This window comes from Schistocerca gregaria, chromosome 3 (genome assembly GCF_023897955.1).
Source record: "Schistocerca gregaria isolate iqSchGreg1 chromosome 3, iqSchGreg1.2, whole genome shotgun sequence".
NCBI lineage: Eukaryota > Metazoa > Arthropoda > Insecta > Orthoptera > Acrididae > Schistocerca > Schistocerca gregaria.
In genome coordinates this window covers 318,074,302-318,100,150 of record NC_064922.1, presented here as the reverse complement: position 1 = coordinate 318,100,150, position 25,849 = coordinate 318,074,302, and the positions used below count along the sequence as shown (strand labels likewise).

The 25,849-nt window shown below is 38.2% G+C and overlaps 1 protein-coding gene across 2 annotated transcripts in view; it reads left to right on the top strand.

The window, feature by feature from the left end:
• LOC126354411 (guanine nucleotide-binding protein subunit alpha homolog) overlaps window positions 1-25,849 on the top strand; it is a 71,065-nt gene that overhangs the window by 24,337 nt on the left and 20,879 nt on the right. The window contains exons 2-4 of one of the 2 annotated variants that reach the window (XR_007565321.1): window positions 9,926-9,976; window positions 11,987-12,204; window positions 21,902-25,038. Coding sequence is in view for 1 of the 2 variants with exons in the window: in XM_050004029.1 (XP_049859986.1) it covers window positions 9,926-9,976; window positions 11,987-12,204 (269 nt within the window). In the remaining variant the exon portion in view is untranslated. The remainder of the gene's footprint in view (window positions 1-9,925; window positions 9,977-11,986; window positions 12,205-21,901; window positions 25,039-25,849) is intronic. The other variant, XM_050004029.1, reaches the window with a different exon arrangement.

Here is a 25,849-nt window from a genome sequence, read left to right as displayed (position 1 = left end):
ATGAAATGGTGCTGTCACTGACACTTATTAATATTTGGCACTTAATTACATAATGATAATTACATGTCAGAGTACAATAGTCTTTAACTGATAATAAGCTCAGAATAACTTTTCTATTCTCATATAGTCAGGTCTATGATGGCGAGACTGGTGTAGTAAATTGATTGCGGATTATGTAGTGATAGGGCCAAGTGGCACTTTGCTCAGACATAAATAACTTCCACTTTTGGCAGTGTCAGCATAAGGAAACATTTTGGGGCGTGTCTATGCCAACTTCTCTGATTCGTTACTGTGTCTTGTAGGAACTGTCTTTACTTATGGTGCCATCATGAGATACAAACTTTTGCATGAGACCTCATTTTAGACACCCACAACACGAAGTGCCAGTTGATTCTGACAAATCTTAATATCACTGAGAGGTGAATTCTAGGTTAAAGACAGACTGAAAAATCTTTGGTCTGTCCAGGATTCAGTCCTGTGATCTTTGCTTCCAGACACATGCTTTAGTGCTAGATAATCCTTGAGTTGAAACCTGATAAAATATTCAAGCAGTAAAAGTTACCTGAAACAGAATCACGTGTGTAATAATCATTTTTAATGAACACCATTTTCTTTTTTAGAAAAGTTTTAATATTTTTCTGAAATGGAGAATAACAACAAATAAAGAAGGTACACAAGGAAATCAAAAGTACTCACTTGAGCTATAAGTGAAGTCTCTCAAATAAGTCATGATATGGTATCTAGTCAACTGTCATTGTAGAGATTCTTGATGTTAACATACAGGGTTCAACCCTTCTCGTGTCAGTCAGGTAATGCTTCTAAGATTTCATTGTTTTGGTAAGGATTAAAAAAAACTGTGTAGACCTCTTAGGGCTAATGACACGAAACTTTAATTTTGTAGAATTATTGCCCATTCCAAGATTTTACGCAATGTACCACCAACTGGCATAATTTGCTTAAGATAGTTGTAACAAATCCATTTTCAATTATGCCTGAACCATCTAAGAAAGCATGTTGTTTAAAATTGGTTTGTGTGCTTGATTTACCATTCAAGAAGTAAGACTTAATTGCAACCTGAAAAATCAGTCGCTGGAATGAGAGAGCACATTGTGAGCTCGTGGGATTATTTTTGAATTACTGAATTGTGATAGTAGCCCTGTTTCATTTTTCTTGTATTTCTGTGCTGCATGTAATTAAAAATTAATATTGTCAATAAGTGCATAAACCAATTAATTAGCAATATCTGTAAACACTATAATACAAAAACTTTTGCCTCATAGTAGAATAAAAGGTGGAATAAACTTTCTCTTGTTAGTTAGTTCCATATTCCATGTCTGGTTTGTACTACTAATTGTAATGATATGGAACAAATTGTTTTACATTCACGCTACACATTCATATGTAAATATTTGAACATAATGACAATTCACAAAGTTTTATTTATTTCCTACCCACCTTCTACACATGGCAGAAACAGGAATTTTTGTACAGAAGAGTAGTTCTCAAGGAGGAACTCTTTACATTTGTTTTCGATTTTATCACTGCTGTTGGTCAGGCTTTCTGTGCCCTTGAGTAAGAGACAAAAAATTTTGTGGCAGTATTGTAAACACCTTTTTGTGCTAAGCACAACCCTAATTCAGAACAGTGAATGACTATTTTTTATCTGTTATTGTAATTACATACATCATTGTTTCTTTTGAACTGTAGTGGGTTATTTATAACAGACTTCATGAGGGAATAAATATACAGTGTTGTAGAAGAAGTCAGTGTGCATAACCCCATAGGCAGATGTCGGCAAGGTGATCATGGGGAGCACCACTTTATTTTGACAGCATTATTTTAAGCAATGAAGACTTTCATAATCGTCGAGTGGCTATGTTGATTTACATAACATGAGTTGACGTGTGGCGTACTTTGTGTGCACTAAAGATTAGCTGTCTTTATGTGACCAAGGTAAACATGTATGAGCAAAATCTCCATTTAATCATATTTTAATTCAACAACAACATAAACTTATGAGAGTGTAGTTAAACAATAATAAAATAAACTTGCATTTTCTTGCTCAGTTCCCATGTGCAAGTGTTACCCCACAGCAATGACCCCTTCGGAGCATTAAACAGCCTAGTTCCATCAGCTCCCTGCCAAACATTTAGTAATTATGTCTTAGACAACAGCTTCATTGTGAGATTGTGCTGCTAGCTCAGAATCTGGGTCATTTTCTCGCTTGGATAGTAAAGTTTTTCTCGCCGCTATTATTTTATATTAGTGCTGCTCATTTGGACATATTACAATACCATTTATTGCTGTGTTAGCTGAAGCAATGATGAAGGAATAGGTACAGACTTGCAGTTGTAAAAAACAGTGGAATGGTACAAGAAAGTGTTACTTGTCATTGGCATGCACTTTATACATATGTGCACCCACTCATGGATTAAAGGTGAATTACCCAAAACATTGATCCATATGAAAATACGCAGAATACCGTAACTTACTGATTTGTCTCTCCCAAAAATTTGCAGCAATTCAGAGTGCTAATATGGCTGAACTAAGTTATGACAGGTGTTCAAAAGAAAAGACGTCCACGAAACGGTGGGTATAAATTAAGTCTTTAGTCAAAAGTAATCACTAGAGGCTTGAGCACAATTATCCTACTGCTTCATCTTGGCCATTACACTTTGTGTGACCTTGGAGATGTGTAGAGACTCATTATTGTGGAACAGAATCACTCTCTCCACGAGCTCAGGATGTTTGCTCTTGATGGACTGGCATAGGCTATGGAGTGTCTCTCAGTACACATTACTGTTAATGGTTTTTCTGTGTTCAAGGATTTCAATGAGTATTGTATCTCAAACATTGAAAAAGATGATGAGCATCACCTTGCCTGCTGAGGGCACAGCTCTGAATTTCTTAGGACGAGGTGACAACACATGCTTCCATTGTATGCTGTCCTGCTTTGTCTCTGGCTTGAAACAACGGCACCAGCTCGTATGTCCAGCAGCAGTCCGCTCCAGGAAAGCGGTATCTTGAAGATACTGGAACAAGTGTTGCTTTTGTGGTTCGCTGAACTGTTCTGGAACCCATTGCGCCTTCACATTCCGGTAATGCAACTTGTGCACAGTTTCCCACACTGTTCAGACACTGGCCCCCACCACCTCTATCAGCTTTCGTATTGTGACACGCTGATCACTTCTTACCAGGTTGTGCACCTTGACAATGAGTTCAGCCATAGTTTGCCTGGCGTAGTGTTGCATCCTCACTCAAACACATCACAAAAATGGGCACTCCTTTTTCTCACTGACATGTTGGACACACAGGCTCCCACGTATACAACCACCATCTGGCTATGAATATTGGTTGGTTTAACCCCTTCTGCAGTCAGAAATCTGATAACACCTTGCTGCTCCTCAGTCGTTAAATTGAATTTTGCAGTGTGACCCATGGTGTCATCACACGCACTGCTGCATCAAATGGATGGAACATACAACTGCCTTGTTCTTTCCTGCACCATGTGCCCGAGCATGTACACAACCGTGCCGAAAGTGACATTCTTGTCCCTAGATGCCTCACTATAGTCCCAAAGTGGTGTATACAAATTTCAGTAGGTTTGGATGTTACAGCTTCTCGTATCTTTTCATTCGAACACTCCTTATACTTTGGGAGTTCTAGAATGTGTTTTTTCGTCTAAATTCTCATTAGCCTGGATGCCTAAAAATTTAGAAGTTCCCTCCCTAGTTACTATTTCCTTGCTTTTATCATTGGTGTAGTACCTCTAAATGTGCAGAACTTATTATGTTGTGCCTTTTCAAATTGAGAGTGGGGCCATTTGCAGAAAACCATTCAATAATACTTCTAAGAACATTATTTACTTGTTATCTTGTTGCATATGTATTTGGATTGGTTACAGTGCTAGTGTTATCTGCAGAAAGAACTACTTGTATATTAGACAGGTAGTAATTGATATAATAGGGATACAATAATGGACTTAAAGATTGGGACTAGTGAAACCCCCTATGTGATTTTTCCCTGGTCAGATGAATCTCCTCTATTTACATTGGTTGAATCATTAAATATAGCTTTTTGCCTTCTTTTGATTATGTATAATTATCTTTTGGTTGGCTGAATTCTATAAAACCTCAATTTATTTAGAAGAAAATTGTGATTCACACTGTCAGATGCCTTAGGTCATAGAAAATACCAACCAATGCTGTTTTGTTATTGAATGCCTGTAAAATTTGAGGAGTGAACTTCCAGCTAGCATTTTCAGCAGAGAACTCTTCTTTAATCCAAACTGTGACTTGCTGAGGATGTTACTATTGCTCAGGTGGAATGCTATTCTAGAATACATCTCCTCAAATATTTTGGAAAATGTCAGTAATGAAACTGTCGGCAGTTATTGATATCTGTATTACCTTCCTTATAGAGTTGTTTACAAATTATATTGAATCCCTCTGAAAAAATGTCCTGATTTAGTTATAGATTATGCATTTTAGAAGAGACTGCACTATTTTATGGGAGATGAAGGTAGCTTTTTTTTTTTCAAAATGAAATTTTCTTAATTTTAGAATGAGAAAAGTGGGCAAGACATAAATATGATTTCTATCTTGAATTGTTTGTTCTTAAATTTTCTACTACTTTTAAGAATTGAATATTGCTTTTTCAACAAACTGCTTTGATTTCTCTCCTGAGTTACTTGTTCTTAAATTTCCTACTACTTTTAAGAAATGAATATTAAACAGGGCCGCTACCTGTGACTTTTCATTTATAGCCCTTCAGTTTAAGTCAATAGTGATGTTATCCTATTCTCTGGCCTATCGTCCTTTTTCATTTTGCTATTTTCATTATTGATTTAAGTTTGTTGTTGAAATACTGATTTCTGACATAATATGCATTCTTTTAGTTTTTAAAAAACTTTTTGTAGTAATTTGGGGTGGTTTAGCAACTACTGGGATTGTTACTTGTTCTTGACAATAGGCAAATTTCTATTTTCCCTTCAAAAGATACTTTAGACCTTCTATTGATCCATGTTCTTTTTTACATTGGCGATTTGTTTATGAGAACAACTATTTTCAGATAATGATATGTATTTATCGTAAACTAAATTAAATTTTATGTTGGCATTTGGTTCATTATATGGGATCACAATTATTGAACTATGTGAAAAAAAGTAAGTTACTAAAAACTATGAGTCCACACAATTTATTCAACATGTAAACATCGTCATAAATATTCGGATTTGGATTATGGCACGTTCACTATGCTGGCCATCATTGGCGATCATGCGGTGCAGGCGGATAGCGAAATTTTGCATGACCTGCTGAAGTGTCGGAACATCAATGTTGTCCAGGCTGTTTTCAGCTCAGCAATGGTTTTGGGATTATTGCTGTACACCTTGTCTTTAATAAAGCCCCACAAAAAGAAGTTGCATATGTTCTTCAGCACCGGAGAATATGGCGGCCAATCAAGGCCCATGCCAGTGGCCTTTGGGTACCCCAGGACCAGAATGTGGTTCCCAAAGTGCTCTTCCAGGGCATCCAACACTCCTCCTTCGATGGGGTTGAGCTCCATCTTGCATGAACCACGTCTTGTCAAAATCAGTGTCACTTTGGACAATTGGTATGAAATCATCTTCCAAAAGTTTTATGTACAGTTTGGTAGACACCATACCATCAATGAATATTATTCCATGACTGGACATTGCACATCACACAGTCACCCATTGAAGGTTAAGAGGCTTCTTGCTTGCAAAATACTGTTTGTCAGTCCCCCAAACGAGCCAATTTTGCTTATTGACGAACTCTTCCAAAAGATAGTGAGCTTCATTTCCAAACCAAACCTTGAATGCGCATACTAGTTTCTGTCATGCCACGCGATCAAACATGAAGTTTGGATGTCCTAACACAAACTGTTCAGAAATTATGATGATTTAATTGCATGTAGTTTAATAATTGTCGACCAGTAAATATCATCCCAGATTATCATTGTAAACTTCTCCTTCTTGCGAGTTTCATACACCATGTGGTGTCTCTTGCACCTAGGTTTTCATAACCTATCTTGCCAATCTTCTTCGTACATAGCTCTATTCTGCATTGCATGCCTCACTCCAGTTTCCCAGTTTAGTTTGGGTCTTTCTCTTCTCCTGTGTCATGGAGATTTCCAGTGTTAATTTTAGGTGGTCATATTTCCTCTGGTGGTCTCCTAACAAGGAAACATCACCAACTGAACCTCATATTTTAAGGAGAAAAACGCACATGTCGAGATACCAGCCCCAGCAATCAATCTCGCACAAAAATTGGTTAATAATTCTGAAAGTATGCAGTTATGGCTGACTGAGTATACAGCTCTTAAATTTCACACTCACCAGTAGTTTGCCACTCACTCAAACGCAATGCGGCGACCTAAAGCCCAAGTGTGAAATGCTCTACAGCAGAGCGAGTAAGAGGTTCATGTTCCTATGTCAGTGAACAAACAAGTGATAGTGTTTTGTTCATAGGCATCGTGGTGTGCGGTTTCCAACAATTACATTGAGATGATAAGTCGTGGGATGCACCCTAATATCGACTCGGACCTCCTTTTGCCCAACATAATGCTGCGACTTGATGTGGCATGGACTCAACAAGTCGATGAAAATCCTCTGCAGAGATATTGAGGCATGCTGCCTCTATAGTTAACCATAATTGCAAAAGCATTGCTGGTGCATGATTTTGTGTATGACTGACCTCTCAATCATGTCTCATAAATGTTTGATGTGTGGCCAGATCATATGTTCAAACCATACAGAATGTTTTTCAAACCAGTTATAAAGAATTGTGGACTGGTGACATGGTGTATTGTTATCCATAAGAATTCCAGCATTACTTGGGAACACAAAGTCCATGAATAATACTCGACCCTGCGATCGGCTGTTACCAACTGAAATTGGGACTCATCTGACCATGCCACGATTTTCCAGTCGTGTAGGTACCAACTGGTATGGTCATGAGCCCAGGAGAGATGCTGCAGGCGATGTTGTGCAGTTAGCAAAGGCACTTGTATCAATCACCTGCTACCATAACCCATTAATGCCAAATTTCGCCACACTGCCCAAACAGGTACATTTGTTGGATGTACCAAATTGATTTCTGCAGTTATTTCACACAGTGTCCCTTGTCTGTTAGCACTTACAACTCTACATAAACTCCACTGCTCTTGGTTGTTAAGTCAAGGCTGTCGACCACTACATTGTCCGTGGTGAGAAGTAATGTCTGAAATTTAGTATTTTCCACACACTTTTTACACTGGATTTTGGCATATTGAATTCTCTAATGCTTTCCAAAATGGAACGTCCCATGTACTTAGCTCCAACTACAATTCTGCCTTCAGTCTGTTAACTCCCATTGTATGGCCATAATCTTTTCACAGAAATCGCCGATTACAAATGACAAGTGCTCCAATGTACAGCCATTTTGTACCTTGTGTATGCGTTACTACAGCCATATGTATATTTGGATATCGTTATCCCATGACTTTCGTCACCTCAGTGTAGTTGGTACCAGAGATCTCTCTACTTTGAACACTTATATGTTGTGTTTTGCAAGTGAAGCTCAAATTAACAAAATGAATGAGTGCATCATTAAAGAAGTAGCATAGTACTATTAAATTATTAACATCACTGTTGTGAATTATTATCTTTGGATGGGAAATCTGACACTGTTAAAGAGAAGTACATTTGCAGGAGATGCAATATTCTTCAATGTGATTGACATGATTAAATTGTACATCAAAAATCATCAACTATTTCAAAATTATTCTTTGGTTTCTTAGGTTTATTCGTTTTGATCTTCAGGCAAAGTAATATTGAATGTGCATGTGTGAGAGTTCGCATATTACGTATTATTTTCCTGTAAAACTATGTGTTCGTGAACAAGATTTCAAAACACATTCAGCAGAAGTGACCCACTCTTCCTTCATCTTCCCTTGCCATTAACATCCCATTAATAGGAGGGCTCTGGTTAACACTCTGCTGTACATTACTTCGCACATGGGTAATTAAGAGGCTGCAGTGGGATGGAGTGAATAACAAACAACCTGTATTCATCAAATTTAAAAGCTGCACAGTCCGAAAGTCATAACAGGCCAAATTTTCACACAGAATCCATTGCTAGGACTGATACATTGTGAGAGTGCTTTTTTCTCCTTAAAATATGTTCAGTGGTGATACTTCCTTGTAAGGTAATCATACCATGTTGGGAGTTCATTTTCAATATCCTTGATAACGCCCTTCTGTCCTTGTAGCATTTCTTGTAAAATAGTGTTAAATTTCTGCTGAGTAATATCTGTACAGTAAGGCAGTACCATATTTATCCTAACTAACTGTGCATTGTGATCAGACAGAACATTTGTTACTTTATGTATGGTTCTTTTCATGCTTTGAGCTACATCAAAGAAAACATTATCAGAGTCCTAGTTTCTTTACAAGCTGTGTTGGAAAATTAATTACTGAAGTCAAATTGTTGGACTAAATAAATTTTCCAAATCATTTTCCCTATAAGATTTCTTTACAAAATGTGTACTGAAATCACAACAGATTAAGAACAGCATGTTGCTGTCTGGCGCAGAGAATAGTAAGAAATCCGTAAGCCTCCAAAAGAGTGTAAAATTTCGTATGATGGATCTGTATACAGTTACAATTAAAAGTTGACTATTTTCATTATTAATTCACAAGCACAAACTTCTGTGTGCTTATTCATAATAAATCTACTTGTTTCAATGGTTTTTAACTTTTCTTCTGTCTCAGTATATGTGACAACTCTTCCTTTTCCTCAAGTTAGTTCTACGCCAGTAAAACGCTACTCAATAAGAGTTAGTTGACTGTTTCTTGGAGTATGAACTGCTAAGAAAAATTGTTGTAGTGTTGTACTGCACTTAAAAATTAACTTCCCATTCAATACATCCTTTCTCCACTTCAAATTTTATTATTAACAGTCAGAAACAGGTGACAGACACATATTTTTAAGGGAAAAATAAAATGAATGATTTGAGATTTAAAAAAACTTGAGATTTTTGGAAAATTAACCTTACAGTATTGTTGTTGCATGTCAAAGTGAAGCACAGCTTTAAAAAGGCACCAGTTACCTGTAGCTGTAGTATTTTAGGAGCTATACTCCAATTAATTCTTCAAAATGTTTGGAAAATTTGACCAGTTTTTCTCAAAAATGAAACATTGGCATGATCAAAAGCTCTTCAAATTTGCAGTATTTTTTAACTATATGGGTTGCATTAAAAAAAAATTTAGAGAAATGTAAGACAAAAAGTTCTAAAAATTAGGCAGGATTGGTTAATTGTTATGGAATGATCCAGATGTAAACGAGTATAGATATTGGGAAGATGGTTCGTATCTAGAATGATGCGATGTACCGCAGCTAACAAGTTCTCAAATTTGCAGTATTTTTTAACTATATGGGTTGCATTAAAAAAAATTTAGAGAAATGTAAGACAAAAAGTTCTAAAAATTAGGCAGAATTGGTTAATTGTCATGGAATGATCCAGATGTAAACGAGTATAGATATTGGGAAGATGGTTCGTATCTAGAATGATGCGATGTACCGCAGCTAACAAGTTCTTGGTTTGAATTGAAGTGTTGAAATGTTGGAGACATTGGTCAAAATACTAGGTTTTTCACTGTGGAAGAGTCTGAGTGTCTGAAATCCCAGAATTAGCTGTTCATGTTTACCAATTGGCTTGTTTAAGCTCTCCTTACACTGTGAAATAATTGTAGTTAGTTGTTACAACACTGTTGCAGGTGCATTTAGATGCATGGAAACTGTCAGCATGTATGTTGTCCAACACTGGCTGTATCAGATTGATTCTTATACAATACCACTTTTTTGTATTTAGAAGTGCTACCTGTTTCGGAGTAATTAGCTGATATTCCTCTGCTTCTTTCCAGAGCGATTCTGTTCAGTACTTCTTTGATAATTTGGAGAGGATAGCAAGAATGGTGAGTAAACTGGCCATTTACAGAGAACAATAAAGTCTTTGAAATTGGCATTTTGTCACTTAGAGGAAAATAATTGCAGAATTTGTTATTTAAGAAACAATACCATGTTAGAAAGCAGTTGTAAAGTCAAGGCCTTCATTAATAAGTATGAACAGCATTTCACTATATGATATGTACACTGGGAAATAAATTGTGGCTCACTTGACAGTGACATGAGGAAGTGAAGATTTGTTTTGAAAGTTGTTGACAGCTGCCAGTCAGTACCCAGTCATCAATTCTCAGCAGACCTGGCTATGATGTCTTTTGTGACAGTGTCCTTGCATAAAAAGTTCGTGCTTTACTTGTTGCCTCAAATTTGGATAAAATCCCAAGGATTCTTGGAGGATTTTGAAGAACAAGCATTGAAAAAATGCTCCCTTCTGTCCATCCTTTTTTTTTTTTTCCTTTTTTTTTTTTCCTTCGATATGTTTATAAAACATTTTTAATTTGATCACATGGCAGTGAGGTGCTGCAGCAGTTCATTGACTATTTGAATGATAGATATAAATCATAAGATTTACACTGAAGGTGGAAAAGGGTGGAAAGTTACTTTCCTAGGTGTACTAATCAAACAAATAGCTGATGGACAATTTGGCATTCTGCATAGAGAACTGTTGCATACAGACCTGTATCCCAATGAGTGTACCTCCCATCATCCAATTCAAAAGAGAGCTAGCTATGCTGCATAGCTTAGGCAGGATTATTTCAGACTAGGATCATATCGGCTCAAGATGAACCACATGACAACAGTATTCAGAAGGAACGGTATTCTGCCAGTTATATTAGGTCAGTGCTGTCGAGGAAACTAAGGCATGACACCTTTCAAACAAGCCGAGAAGACCAGCATGTACCACAGTTTCCATTCAATGGCACAACAGCTACTGAGATAGGTAGAGTTCTAAACAGCCAAGAAACTTAAAGAAATATTGCAACCCGTTGGAGATAATCTCGACCTGAGAGTGCCAGAAATTTGTAATAGTCTTTCCAGTTGTGGCAAAAGTTACTGTGCCACTCTGTAGGGACTATTAACCATTGCTGTGTCATCTTAAATACATGTATTTGGAAAAATCTGTGGTGACCAATCACAGCCAGTTAAATAAACACAAAATTTGGTTCGAACAAATAAGAATACTTGCTCATGAATTGAACTACTGGGACTCTGTGGTCAGGGCAGCAGTTAAAATTAGACTGTGTGAAAACAACGTAGGTAGATGTACTTGCTGTTCACTTAGCAATGCATGGAAGCTTGCAGTTGATAAAGGAAAAGCAAAGAGGAAGTCTACCACTTGTTGTCGTGGATGGTGCTGCAAGCAATTTATGGACGTAGAGAGGCCCACTTCCGTATGTGCTATCTCCACGTTGTTGTCATGACATAATCCAGCCAATCTCATGCCTTCCTCAGATTGTAAAAGTGGGAGCCTTGCCTGTTTCACTCCAGTCAAATTTAGTCCCTGGTGATGACAATGATAATGATGGAGGCGATCAACAAAAGCCTGTGATTTTATCCGAATTTGATGTGGCAAATAAGCCAAGAACTTTTTACTCTCTGCAGCTCCTCCGGCATTTTGTTATAGTCTACGGATGTTGCATCCTCCCTATAGGCAAAAGCCTCTCAATGCTTCTGACATTGGTGTTACGCAAAATTTTATTCTTTTGCATTTTCACAGAATTTACAAAAAAAAACTACTTGTGTGGTGTACATAGTATTCTTCCAGCTTCATTTTTATTGTAAAGAAGTGAAATTTCATCATTCTGTGGTAAAAGCAGGCAAGTTTTCCAACTGACCGAAACCAGGAAAATCGGAAAATTCAGTTATGTGGTATTGTTTCTTTAATAATGACAAGCATTTGTGTAAAAGTCAGTTCCTCTAGAAAATTGTTGGTTGACTGTTACTTTACCAAATAAATTCTGTTCCATCTGTATTTCAGCCAACTGTTAGTTTATATATGTTTTTATTTCTTATTTTTTCAGGATTATGTACCCACACATCAAGACATCTTGCATTGTCGTAAAGCAACCAAAGGAATCTCAGAGTTTGTAGTTCTGATCAATAACATTCCATTCCAATTTGTTGATGTTGGGGGCCAGCGATCTCAAAGACAAAAATGGTTTCAGTGTTTTGACTGTGTCACATCAATACTCTTTCTAGTATCATCATCAGAATTTGACCAAGTTCTGTTGGAAGATAGGTGAGCTTAGAGATAAGCACTCTTATGGTTTTGGATACATGCTAGTGTGAATTAGATGAACTTCTTATATTTGTCATTTTGTATCGAATACTTCAAGCTCTGCTACTAGTACAATTTTCAGTCATAAATGAGGAGGATTTGGCTCTCCCGGTGATATGAAGTCCTACACAAGTATGCATTTTATCTTTCAAATCTCTCTTTAAATTTTTATGCTGTTGAATTTTGATTTTTGAATTCCAGACTTCCTTGGTTTCTCTCTTTTATACTGTACAAGTAATATTTTGCTGATTGTATCTCACTATAAACTATTTGTTCATTGCATTTTGTTCTTTCACTGTTGAAGAAGCAAGTTATACAATTTCAATATACCACTAGTTTTAATCTTATACCATTGTCCCTCAGATCAACTAAGAAGAGTATGACAGGGCATAACATGTACTGTGTGAAAGTTCAGTGAGATACAGTCAAGCACAGTGACCAGCTAAAAGGTTATTTACATAATTTTTTTAACTGTTTAAAATCAATGTGAAATAACATTACAAAAGAGTAGCACATTAAAAAACCAGTCAAAGATGCCTAATGTGTCCTTAACTATCAGGAACTACAGAAATGAATATTGCTTCTCAGGAAGCTGGAGGATGCAGTATTATTATTTTGTACAGACCTAAAAGAAATACAAACTAAAAGATTTGGAGATTTCAATTCTTATTGCTCTTTACTAAGTGTTCTTAATGGACTTGAGTTGGCGAATAAATAATTTTTCAGATCTGTTGACTAATAAGAATAGGTATTCACACTCATCATCATCATCATCTTATCAATGCTTTTTTGAGATTGGAGGAAGCATTTTGATATTTACCTGTAGGGATTCACAGGGTAGGCACGAAATCAAAATCTGCTACAGAAACTTTGACACTTTTTTAGAATGTCATCCTAGTGCTTCAAACATTGTGTCAGTTTGGATAGAAAACTGATATCTGCTGTATATCAGTGAAATGTCTTCAATTCTTCACTCTTTTAACAACCACTTACATACAGTGATGGTTTTTCTTCAGTATCACAAAGGTCACAAAATCTGGATTTTCAACTGAATCCTAGGAGGTGACAGGTCATACTCATATCACACAGAAAGTTGATCAGCAGACATTTTTTGTGAAACAGTTCCTTCATCACTCCTCACCTGCACCCAGTTAACATTAAAAAAAAAAACGGTAAAAGGCCACGGCATAATCTTGGATGAGCATCTAAATTGTGAAGAACAAACTGTTGCAGTATACTGGAAAACTCTTTCCTGCCTACATACAATCCAGAAATGTAGGAAAATATTTTTTCTTCAGATTAAACAAAAAGTAGTCCAGTCCTTAGTCCTGTGAAATCTTTACTGCTTTAATATAGTGAAAACTGTAGATGACTCGAGCAAACTATGAATACTTGCCAAAGATGCCTGCAACATTCAAGTGTTAAATGAAATCAGTCTTTCCTATTCTGATGTTGTGTGCGACTTGATATGCGGTTCAGTTTTCACACACTTTGTTCGCTTCTTTCATTTCGTAGTCTCTGGTATCCTCAGTACCTCTCCTTCACACACATCAGATTTATCATCATTCCGTAACTGCAGTTCCAGATCAGATATACCCAGTACCTTGGCCATACTTTTGCGTAAAATTAAGTCTTTCTTCATCTCAATTTCCATTTAAGCCATACAACTAGGGAACAAATTAATCTGCAACTTACCCAAAGCTTCAATTGTTGCCATCATTGTAACTTCCCTCCCAGCATATCTCAGCTGTCCAACAGGGAACAAGTATCTCTGCCGTGTTGTAAACAATTTATGCTTTTCTCATCCCTCCTTCCATCTCGTCTTCTTTTTGGTATTATTGCTTTGTTTCTCACCCTTTATCTGGCCAGTCAACAACTTATCTTTTGTTTTAATTTTTTTTTCTTTTAACACCATACTTGTCATTTCTGTTGGATTTTACTACTCACATTCAGTGAGTATGAACTGAGGAAATTTCTTAATGTTAAGAAGAAAGACATTTCATAAATCCACATAACATTTTTATCATTAGAATTATGAAGGTGTTTGTTTTAATGTGAAACAACTGTATATCTCAAAAATGATGATCCTACGGGGGGAGAAAAATGTCCTAGGTGAAAAGTTAGTATCAGCAAAGGGGACATCTGTCTATGCTACAATTGGCCACCTCTTAACTACCCCTACTGTTTGGGGTCGGACTCCCAATTGGCACAGAAAACCAGGACATCTATGTCATTGTGACAGGATCACACTAAATGTAGTTTCTAACCAGGCATTAAAACAGCTGACCATATTGTAGTGTACAATCAACTTTGCATCACTAAAGTGAACATAGGTTTACATTTACATCATAAATGAAATGTAGACTCAAATGCATTGGTTCCAAAAACAGGCACACTTGATGCCTGTTGATTACAGTACCATCTATCATGAATGGGAAACAATTGTATAAGTTAAATTAACATAATTTTTGGCGTATAATCAAAATATGCAATAAAATGGGGAAAAGGGGGGGGGGTTCAATTTGAAAATACAAAGTTGATCGCACCAACTCCGGGTTAGTTAGGAGGTAGGCTAGTTGCAGCACAGGCAGATGTCCTCTTTACTAATATCAACTTTTAACCTCAAACATTTCTTTTGTATAATGTGCCATTTTCGAGATATTTAGTTGTTTAAAGTTAATTAAAACAAAGACCCCGTCTATTATTCATGTGCTGTACAAATTGTTGACTCACTGTGGCAGCCTGATGCATAAATAATTAAATTACTTCTTGAAATAGAGAACCATGTTGTTAATGACAGGTCAGCAGTTCCTTTAGTTATATTTTATAAATATGGTATGGAAAGTTCGGGCAGAATGTGCTGACAAAGCCCTGTGTGGTTGAGGTTCATTGATGATATCATGATGATCTTTAGCCAGTCAAAGACACACTGTCCTCATTCCTCCCAGCCTCAACAACTTCTCATCCATTCGCTGCAGCTAATCCTCCTCAGTCCAACATGTCATCTTTCTGATGTTGACCTCTACTTCTGTGATGACTCCATACATACTTCTATTCATAGCAAGGCCACTAACCATCAATGATACTTGCATTTTGATAGCTGTCATCCCTTTCCTCCCCAGAAAACTGCTCTCATATAGTCTTTCAACCTGTGGATGGCATATCTGCAGTGATGAGAAATTCCTTGCCCAGTATGCTTAAGGTTTCACTAAGCTCATCCCAGACACTCTATCCCCGAAACCTAATCTGCAATCTGATTCCCATCTCCTGCCTCAGGCATCCTTAATCCTTCTGTTGTCCCCAAGAACGAGCTGCAAAGGAGCAACTCCTGACAACTGACCATGTCCTCTGCCAGGAAATAAGGAATGTTATAATGCTTTTCCAATCCTCTTAAAGTGGTAGTCTGCTGCCCACCCAATCTATACAATATCCTAGTCCATCACACACTCTCCCAGCCCCTTTCACATGTGCTATATCCATGTGGAAGGCCCAGGTGCAGGACCTGTAGAATACACCTACCCAGCACAACCTACCCCAGTTCCAGCATGGGCTTATTGTATTCCATCAGAGGCAGTGCCACCTGTGAAAGCAGCCACATCATTTAGTAGATCTGCTGCAGTTATGAGAATTTCCACCCGAATGAATGGCCATGACCAAACTGTGAACAAAGCAGAGTCGGCCACTCAGTCACTGAACACAGTGCTCAGCATGTTTCGATTTTAATAGCTGCTTCGTTACCTATGCGATCTGGATCTCTCCCTTTCCCAAAGCACGATTTTTGCTGAGCTACGTAGATTGGAATCACCCGTGCAACACATCCTTTGTTCTTGTAATCCTCTTGGCTTCAGTCTCCACTTACCCCACCCTGCACCTACATCTCCCCTTTCCCAAGACCCTAACTCCACTTATCCTGCACCCAAACCCTCTTCTCCCCTGTCCAAGTCTCTCCTTCCTCTCATCTGCCTTCCCCAGCTAAATACACTAGGAAACTCACAACTCTCTTGTATGTGTGTGGCACACATTGGGCCTCTGTCATTGCAATATACCTACCTTTTTCCATGTTGCATGTCCATCCTCCTCCTATTCTTTCTCCCCTCCCGTAGGGACCATGTCTAGTGTACAGTAAGGAAACTGAAACTTGTGAAAGTATCGGAAGACTTAGGTGGATTTCATTTTTGTCTCTCTCTTTTCTTTTTCCAACCTCTCCTGTTCTTCCTCCGCATTGGTGTTTGTGAGCTCCCTGTTTGCCTTTTTTGCTCCCTGTGTGTACGCCTGAAGACTGGCTCATGACTTTGATACATAAAGGGCAACTGGGTAATGCGTAACTCCCAGCATGCAGATCAAGAGGTACAGCTCATGCATACTTTTCTCCCTGTCTGGAGTTCAGGAGGTGTGACCGGAGATGGCAACAGTAAACTTGAGATGAGTATGTTCTCCCTCTGTGGGACCCTCCCAGAAGAAAGGAGCGCACCATCAGAGGCACTGATAGTCATGGGGGATTCACCCATGCTTCTGTCTATTAAATGGAAATGGAATGAGGTCGAAGACCCTATGAATTTTCTAGTTGCACCCCACCACCTCATGGTGTCAAGCTCAGAAGGAGGTCAGAACTTTGCTGCAGTGAACCTGTTCATCATTCAGCAAGGTGTGGATACAATTGCAGACCCACCAAAGTCCTGCACTTGCGTACACAATCTATCTTTGCTTCTAGACAGACAATGCCTTTCAAGCTCAAAAACTGCTTAAAGCAGCGCTCCTTCATGGATAATCTATTCATGTAAAGGTCTATCGAACACTGAATTTTTCACATGGTGTTATAGACACTGGCTGCTTGATGGTGTGACTGAGGGAGATACATAACATTATCTCTCTGATCAGGGCATAACAACAACAGTCCACAAGGTTATGAATAGGGTTGATGCAGAATTAGTGCCTACCAGCACTCTTTCTTAGAGCTCCCATCGAAGATCAAGGTGGGCTATGAAGTCATCATCATCATCATCTGACCCTACAATGTCAGCTTATAACCAATCTTGCATGTCCTGTAAAAACACAGCCAAATGTTTAACTTTAGCAAGGATGTCCACGAGGGAGACTGCCCACCACCTTTTCCCTGCTGCATCAACTGCCCTGGCAATTGTGCCACTTTATCCTGCGAATGCCCTTTGTACCTCAATGAGCAAGCCATTCAGGAGATTCAGGGGAACAATAAGGTACCCTTCAACTCCAGTTCGTGCTACAGTTGTGAAATTGCCTGGTGCTAAGGTGCATTCTCATCTCCATCCACTAAAGCTGCTCAACACACGAAAGAACCTTTGCCCACACAAGTGAAGTCACCTGTGGTGTGGTGCGACCAGAACAACCAAAATTGAAAAAGAAATAATCTTGAGATAATTTTTGCGCACCTCAAGTGAGCAAACATCTGGGTCCACATCTGACAAACGCAAAGGTACTAAGAAGTTGAACAAAGATAAAATGTTCTTCCCCGTCTCCAAATCAGAGATCCTCTCTAATGTTGACACCGCACAACATATCCATCCGCCACACCTCCATTTCACACGTGTGAATCACCAACAGATTCTCCACCTAGAAGGTTACTAGTTCCTCTGAAAAAATAATGGAACAGGATTCTCCAGCCTCAGGACCCTGTAGAAGTATGCAGCCAAAATCTGGCACCTTGCAATGACCGAACTAATTGTCCCTTAGGAGAGAAATATCTCCTATCATCTAACTTGGCTGTTTTCCAATGGAACATTTGTGGCATCAGATCACACATAGCAGACTTACAACTCCTTTTACAATCGCAGTGCCCAGTTGATTTGTGCTTCTAAGAAACGAAATTACACCCTCAAGACCACTTTGTCCTCTTACACTTCACTCCAGTTATGTTCTGAGTTTCCTTCAGAGGAAGGAACTGCAGTTCATGGGAGAGTCATGATGTTCATTCTGGATGACATCCATAGTCAAACCATTTCTTTGAACACCCAGTTACAAGCTGTTGCCATTTTGTCTTTATCTCCCCAGTTATACCTTTTCCCTTTGTAATATCTACATACACTCGTCATCCGATCTCACCACACTACACACACTGCTGCTTATCACTCAGCTCTCTCAACACTTTCTTCTACTCGGCAATTTTATTGCCCACCATACCATTTGGGGCTCTCTGAGAACCTGTATGAGAAGCTCTTTCCTGTCAGATACTCTCAACCAGTGTACTCTCATTTTCTCAACACTGGTGAATCCACATTTCTTTCAGATTCCACACAAACTTTCACACACGTGGATCTCTCATTCTGAAATGCACAACTTGCCCACAATCTAGAGTGGTCCATCCTCTCAAACCCATATGTCAGTGACCATTATCTGTGCATAATCCATCTGCTAAAGTGTGTCCCATTTGTGTGCAAGACCAGCTGTCAGCATGCTAGAGCTGGCTGGAGGCTCTGCTCTTCACTGGCAACCTTCGATAAATGACATTTCCGCGGCAGGGACGATCACGTACGAATATTGTCCTTACTGCCTCAGAATGTTCGCTCTCTTGATCCTATTCTCTACCTCAACATATCACAATCCCCTGGTGGACTGAGGAATGCCGCGATGGGCTTTGCACACACACACACACACACACACACACACACACACACACACACGCATCTTTGAACGCCATCACACAGAGGAGAACTGTATTCATTATGAACAATTGTATGCAGAGTGTTGTCACTTTGTCAGAGATAGCAAAAAAGCTTGTTGGCTTATTCTTCTAACCATTTTACTCTCTCTTCTGTTGTGGGTAACCTAAGTTGGATTTCTGGAAACAAGGTACATCTCTCGATTTGTGGCCAGACTGTAGCAAATGTTGTGGCCAGACTGTAGCAAATTATGTCATTGTGGACCCTATTGATATTTCCGACACCTTGGATTTGTACTTTGCAGAAATCTTGAACCCTGCCCATTACCATCCCGTCTCCCTACCTCAGAAACGAGCAGAGAAGGATTGGGAGATATCTTTCCCCTCTCAGAATCACAAATACCATTTTTACTATGAGGGAGCTTCAACATGCTCCCACCTCATTGTGATCCTCCACTCCAGGACCAGACAATATTCATGTTCAGATGTTACAGCACCTCTCTGTTGATGGCAAGCATTTTCTCCTTTGTACGTATAATCGCATCTCAACATACGATTCATTACTATGATCTCCATATCCAAGCCTGGTAAGGATAAATGCCTTCCATCTAGCTACCATTAAATTTCCCTCAACAATAGTGTCTGCAAAGTCATGAAATGATGATCAGTTGTCACATGGTATAGTAGCATGAGCCCTGGAATTTGCTAACAAATGAGCAATGTCAGTTTCATAAGCACTGCTTTCTGGTTGATCATCCCATCATCCTGTTAACAATTTTTGCAGAAATGCCAGACTAGTTAGTTTTTTGATTTGGAGAAGGCTTAAGATACCTGCTGGAGGACAGGCATCCTCCGTACAATGCACACATGGAGCTTCCGAAGCTGCCTGCCTCATTGTACTCGGGAGTTTTTAGAGGACCGGATTTTCAATGTACGTGTGGGTTCAGTTTTGTTAAATTCTTTCATTCAGGAGGATGGGATGCCTCAGGGTTCTGTGATCCGTATTTGCCTTAGTAATAAACACTAAAGTGGACTGTCCCATCAGACATCTCGGGCTCTTTTTGTCAACGAGTTTGCTATCTACTGCAGCTCTCAATCGACCTGTTTACTTGAGCAATGACTTCAGTGATGTCTTGACCGTCTTTACTCGTGGAGCGTTGACAACAGCTTCCACTTCTCCACTGAAAAATCTGTCTGCTTGAACTTCTGACAACGTAAGGAGTAGATGTGTCTTCTATTGTCTAAACATATTGGTCCAGTTGCACTTCTGTTTGCTGAAACCACACTTGTTAGGAAACTCCATTGGTCCTCTCACATATCTTATCTGGCAGCATTCTGTACACAATACCTAAATATACTGTGTGTTTTAAGCAGTACTTCATGGGGAACAGATCGGACAAATCCCTTCTATGATCAAAAGTGGACTATGTATGTGTCATTGAGTCTATGCAGATGCTGCTGAACTACCTCTGTCATACCAGCATGATGTTGTTGTCAGCAGATACATGTGCCATCTGTCCTCCATGCTCAATCATCCATCCTGTGTGTCCTTTTTTATGAGTCCCTTGACTGCCAATACAGGGTAAGAGTAACTTCTTTGTTGCTTCTCGCAGTTCACTTTCGTATATTGCTTCAGATGCTTAACCTTACAATACCTGCCACATTCCTGATGAGTGAGACCCCTTCACCATGCAGAGGTTCGCATTCATCTTGTACTTAGTTTGCTTCCCAAGAACAGCGCTCTAGATTAGTCCATTGCTGTAGTTTTTCGAACATTGCGTGCAACTTGGAGTTGCACCTTCGTGTACAAAAGTGGCTGTAAAGACTGACTGTGGTGTTGGATACACCTTTGTCATTGACAACAAGCATTTTAGATACCAGTTACTAGAAGAGTGCTTGATTTTTACTGCAGAGATTTCCACCATCTATCAGGCCACCCAGTGCATCTGATGACACAGGCTTCTCAATTGTGTATTATGTTCCAATTCACTTAGTAGCCTCCAGAACATTTTTGCGCTATACATGTACCATCCCTTAGTACAACGAATCCATGAATGCCTCCACTCCCTTGCTGATGATGGAGGCAGAGTGATGTTTGTGTGTCCTTGGTCACGTCGGAGAGTTGGGGAGTGAAGCTGTCAATGCTGCTGCCAAGGCTACAGTCAACCTACCTTGACCTTTTAGCTATTCTGTCTCTTCAGATGATCTCTGTGTTGATGCATGTAGGACCATTGTGTCTCTCTGGCGTGATGACTGGTCTTCTCTATAAGGGAACAAATTCCAGGAAATTAAAACATTTCCTAACAGCTTGGATGACTTCTTTTCATTGTGAGGAGATACATTTGGCTCACCTGTTTGCTGGGCACTGTCGTATCAGTCACCATCATTGGTTAAGTGGAGACCCCACACCACTCTGTGCTTACTGCAAGCATCCACTGACTGTGCGCTGTTTTCTGATCCATTGCCGATTTTATAACTGTTTACGTTTTAATGTATGTTTGCCATTTGAATTATCGGATATTTTAGCAGATAAAGCACAAGATGTAGATCACATTTTATGTTTTGTATGTCATGGTAATATCACAAAGGAACTTCACTTTTCAGCCGTTTGAGCATCCCCTTCAAAAGGGGAGGTGATTGTTTCTAACTGTGCCTCTGATGTAATTGAGTAGGCTCAGAGTATTCTCGACTTCAACTTCATTCGGTAGTCGACCATTTTAAGTTATGAAATGGCTGCTTATGTTTTCATAACAAATATGGTACTACTTTTTGATTTTTTTCTTGAGAACTTAAAATAGAGCATTGAAGTTTCAAGGTTTTTTTTGTATACTTCCACCTAACTAAAAATTTTTAAGTGGGTAAACTAAGACACAGGTGCAACCAACAGTATTTAAAAACAGCTCAAGTTAATTGAACTTTTCAAACAATGTTAGATACAGTAGCATAATTAAATAACATTAATTGTTTTCTAAATAAAGCACGTACACTCATCTGGAAACTGTTTCAAGTTCTTTCTTGATGTTTCAGGATGTTCATCAGCAAGCACATCAAGAATGGAAACTGGGCCATATACGATCTCATTTGGGCCAATGGAATGGGCCAATGCAGGTGAAGATTTTGAAGGATGCATAAATTGTACAGTAACAACACATTATGTTGGGTTTGGTTAAATGTTTATCCTAAAGTACCACAGATTGGAATATATATCTTGATGGGGTCAAATTCTCTTCTTTTGCAAAGAATGCCAATTTATGCTTAAGTTTTATTTCAAGGTGGGCTTCACATTACTACTGATCCTCCGTGCTTCCAAATTGCCCAATTACACTTATGGCTGAAAGTTAGGAAACTTTTGGTTCTGGGAAGTGTTTGAAATTCTGCAAAGTGTTCTGCAACTTCAGAATGTTTCAGATTTACATAATCTTCAGAAATAAAATAAAACTTAATTTTGATGATGTTAATATTACAAAACTGGAACAAGTCTGACGCAGATAGTATTTGATTTCCTAGAGATCTTTGTAAAATTCCCCTTTTGTGCTAATCTGGTAACTGTCTCTACATCTTCACATTCAGTTCTTCCATGGCTAGTTGTGAAGAATGACCACTCAGCACTGGTATTAAAATTGTTTTAATGAAGACCTAAATTTTATAAAATTAAATTTATTCTTTTATTAGCCTGCACATCCATTCCAAAATGTTGGATATTTTAACATTTGGATATTTCTTTGGCAAATTCAGACACAGTTTCTTGGATTTGTGGACCGTAGAGACAGGTGCAGTGCAAGAATGTTCATTGGTATCATTGGGCTTCATCCTGGGTAGTACAAGGGTAATTTTCACTAAAGTCCACTGATACTGTACAGCGACTTTTGCATCAGATGAGTCTTCAAGTGTCGTACAATATTTTGATTGAGAATTGGTAATATATAATGTGGAGCAACCTTTTCCAATTTAGATGAGAAAGTCAGTAAAGTTTCTGTGTATGTAATTGTTTGTGTTTTGCCTGTTAAAATCTGTTAATGAAAATCGATGATTTCATCTTCAGCACATTTGTTTTGGACTCATGTTATAGCACAGTAGATACATGCAGAGGTTGTGCTTTCATATACTGCCATTTTTGTGAGATGTTTACAGCTTTCTTGAAATAATGATACATTTATGTTGTGATAAATGGTGCAGGCACATACTGAGAGGATACTGTTAGCCCCTGGCAAAACACATCATTTTCGGCAAAGTGAACCAAATGTAGAAAAATCTACTTTACGTTTTAGATATTCACTTTTAAAATTTGAGTAAGATTTGTATAAATTGTCTAAAACCAACCTCTTGCAGTTTCTTCTTCCTCTTCTTCTTTTTCTTCTTCTTCTTCTTCTTTTCTCCTTTTTCTTCTGACTAAGTTTGCCATGTTTGTCTGTGTTACTCCATGTACTGGACAAACTGCTGTCCCATTTGTGGTCATGAGGATAGTTGTTTCCCTTGTGGTCGTCCATGTTTACAAATTGTAGCTAGTCTTGAAGGGTCCATCATTTCCATATCATCCTTCCAATTACTTTCAGTAATTGCGGTTTCAGTTGTCTGAGACTGCAGACGTGTGCAAGACGAGTGTGTGTGTGTGTGTGTGTGTGTGTGTGTGTGTGTGTGTGTGTATTTATTGCTGACAAAGGCCTTAATGGCCAAAAGCCTATTGCGACTCAGCATCTCCACTATATGGTGAGTAGTAACTTTCCTTCTCTAATATTGTTACATTCCATTGTGGATTTTCCATTGTTTGATTCCAATTACATTTATTTTTATTTTGTATCCCACGCAATTCCCTTATCAACACATTTGTCCTATTGCCGCACATGATTACTTCTTGGATCTGTCTCAGCACCTTAATTTCCACTGCCGTTAACTTTTGTTTTATCTTTATTGTTTCTGCTGTAGTTCCTGCTGCGTATGATAAATCAGGACGTACCATGCTTATATGTATTTTTATTTTCACCTCAGTTGTCATAAATTTGTTTCTCCATACAGTATTTTGCCGGCATCCGGCCAGCCTTACTGCCTTTGTCACTTGATTTTCCATTTCCATGGTTGAGTCTTCTTAGCAAGTGATAACAGTCCTTTGTTAATTAAAGCTCATCACTTGTTCAATTGGCACACTATCTGCTACTGAGCAGGGTGGCACAGTGGTTAGCACACTGGACTCACGTTCGGGAGGACTGTGGTTCAAACCCTCTTCACATTATCTGATTTAGTTTTTATGTCATTTCACTAAATCGCATCAGGTAAATGCTGGGATGTTTCCTGTGAAAGGGCACGGCTCACTTCCTTCCCTAATCCGATGGGAGCGCTGATCTCGCTGTTTGGTCCCCTCTCCCAAATCAATCAATCAACCAACCAACACTATCTAATTTTAATTTACATTTTACAGGTGCTTTTGATATTAATTTTAGTTTTTTTTAGATGAGATTTCCTTGTTGTACTCCTTTTGTGTTATTAAATTGGTGAAGTAACCTTGTAAATTGCCCTCACTATTCGCTACCAGTACAGCATGAGCAGCGTAACAAACAATATTTAGCACTTCAGTTTTTAGTTTCTTCTGTTATTCAGGCTTGGTTCTGCTAGAACTCTTTTTGTTAAATATATTTTGCGCTTGATGTGCTGGTATTCAGAAACATTGGAAGTATTTTGAAATTTTTGGTGAGAGCAATTCATTTACCTGGGGATAGTCAGCAACTGAATTTGTTTCTTCTTTGTACCTAAGTGCAACTTGTTATGGTTATGTTACCAGTCAGCAAGTCCATATTCCATCAAGACATATAGCTTGTAAATATTTCCAATCTTTGGTACTTTAACACAATCATTTAATTAAATGAAATAGAACATGATGTTACTGTAAAATTTCTGTATCCTTCAGAAGATTAGCCATAATTCCGTTGTCTGAAATGGGAGAATATCTGCCCAGGTTTCATTCCTAGTGTGTTCGGTATTGAATGTCCTAAAACATCAACTGAAAGTATTTTCCAATTTTTAGATTACTGTATCTGCTTCATTCAGGAAAAAAGAGTTTACTGTGTCTAGTATTGCTCAGAAAGTTGAATTAACTTGAGCTGTTTCTAAAAAGATGTTGGTTGCATCTATATTTCTATAAGTTTAAAACTTAAAATTTCAGTTGGGTCAAAGTACATTATTCAAGACATTTGAAATTTCAATTGTTTATTTTAGCATTTTAAGAAAAATTAAAAGCTATCATTTATTACATAACAAAAAACTAACAAAGGAAAAACCATTAATTTTATTTTTCATTTGATTGACCATTGATGATTATTTTATAAAAGTTTTTTTACAGGTTCTCTCTCTTCATTTATGGGATATTCAATGTAATGGCAAACCATGTTTTTTGGAAAATAAAATATTATTGCCTTATTTGTGCCTTTCTTTATGCTTATACTTAAATAGATGAGGGGTTTTCATACAATCCTTGTATTATAGTGTGTGAAACCTGAAATTGTATGTGTTTGGATGAAAATTAAATAAAATGGTAATTCACTTTCAAAATATTAACAAGTCATTTTATGTCATAACAGTGTTGTAAAGGACAAAGTATCCAAACTTTTAAGTGTCATGAAATAGAAACAGAAATAAAAATGCTGAAAATTGTTGTGGTTGTTTATCTCCATAGTGAGAATAAATGAGTTAAGTTTCATCCAAATCTGAGGTGGTGGGAGAGATGAACTGGATGACTTTACATGGAATGACCCTAAACTAAGAAATGAACATTGACAGGCTAGTACTCTGTGTACTTCTTTTATTAATCATTCATTTTTCAGTTACAATAAACCAATTTCAATTTAAGCTCAATACACATGGAAAGAAACTCTGTCGTGCACCATATGAAGTACTCACAGCTTTGCACTTCATATGCTGTGCCCTGATACGTGTGTGTTTACAAAGACATCATGTTTCCTTAAACTTCTGCATCCACTGATAACT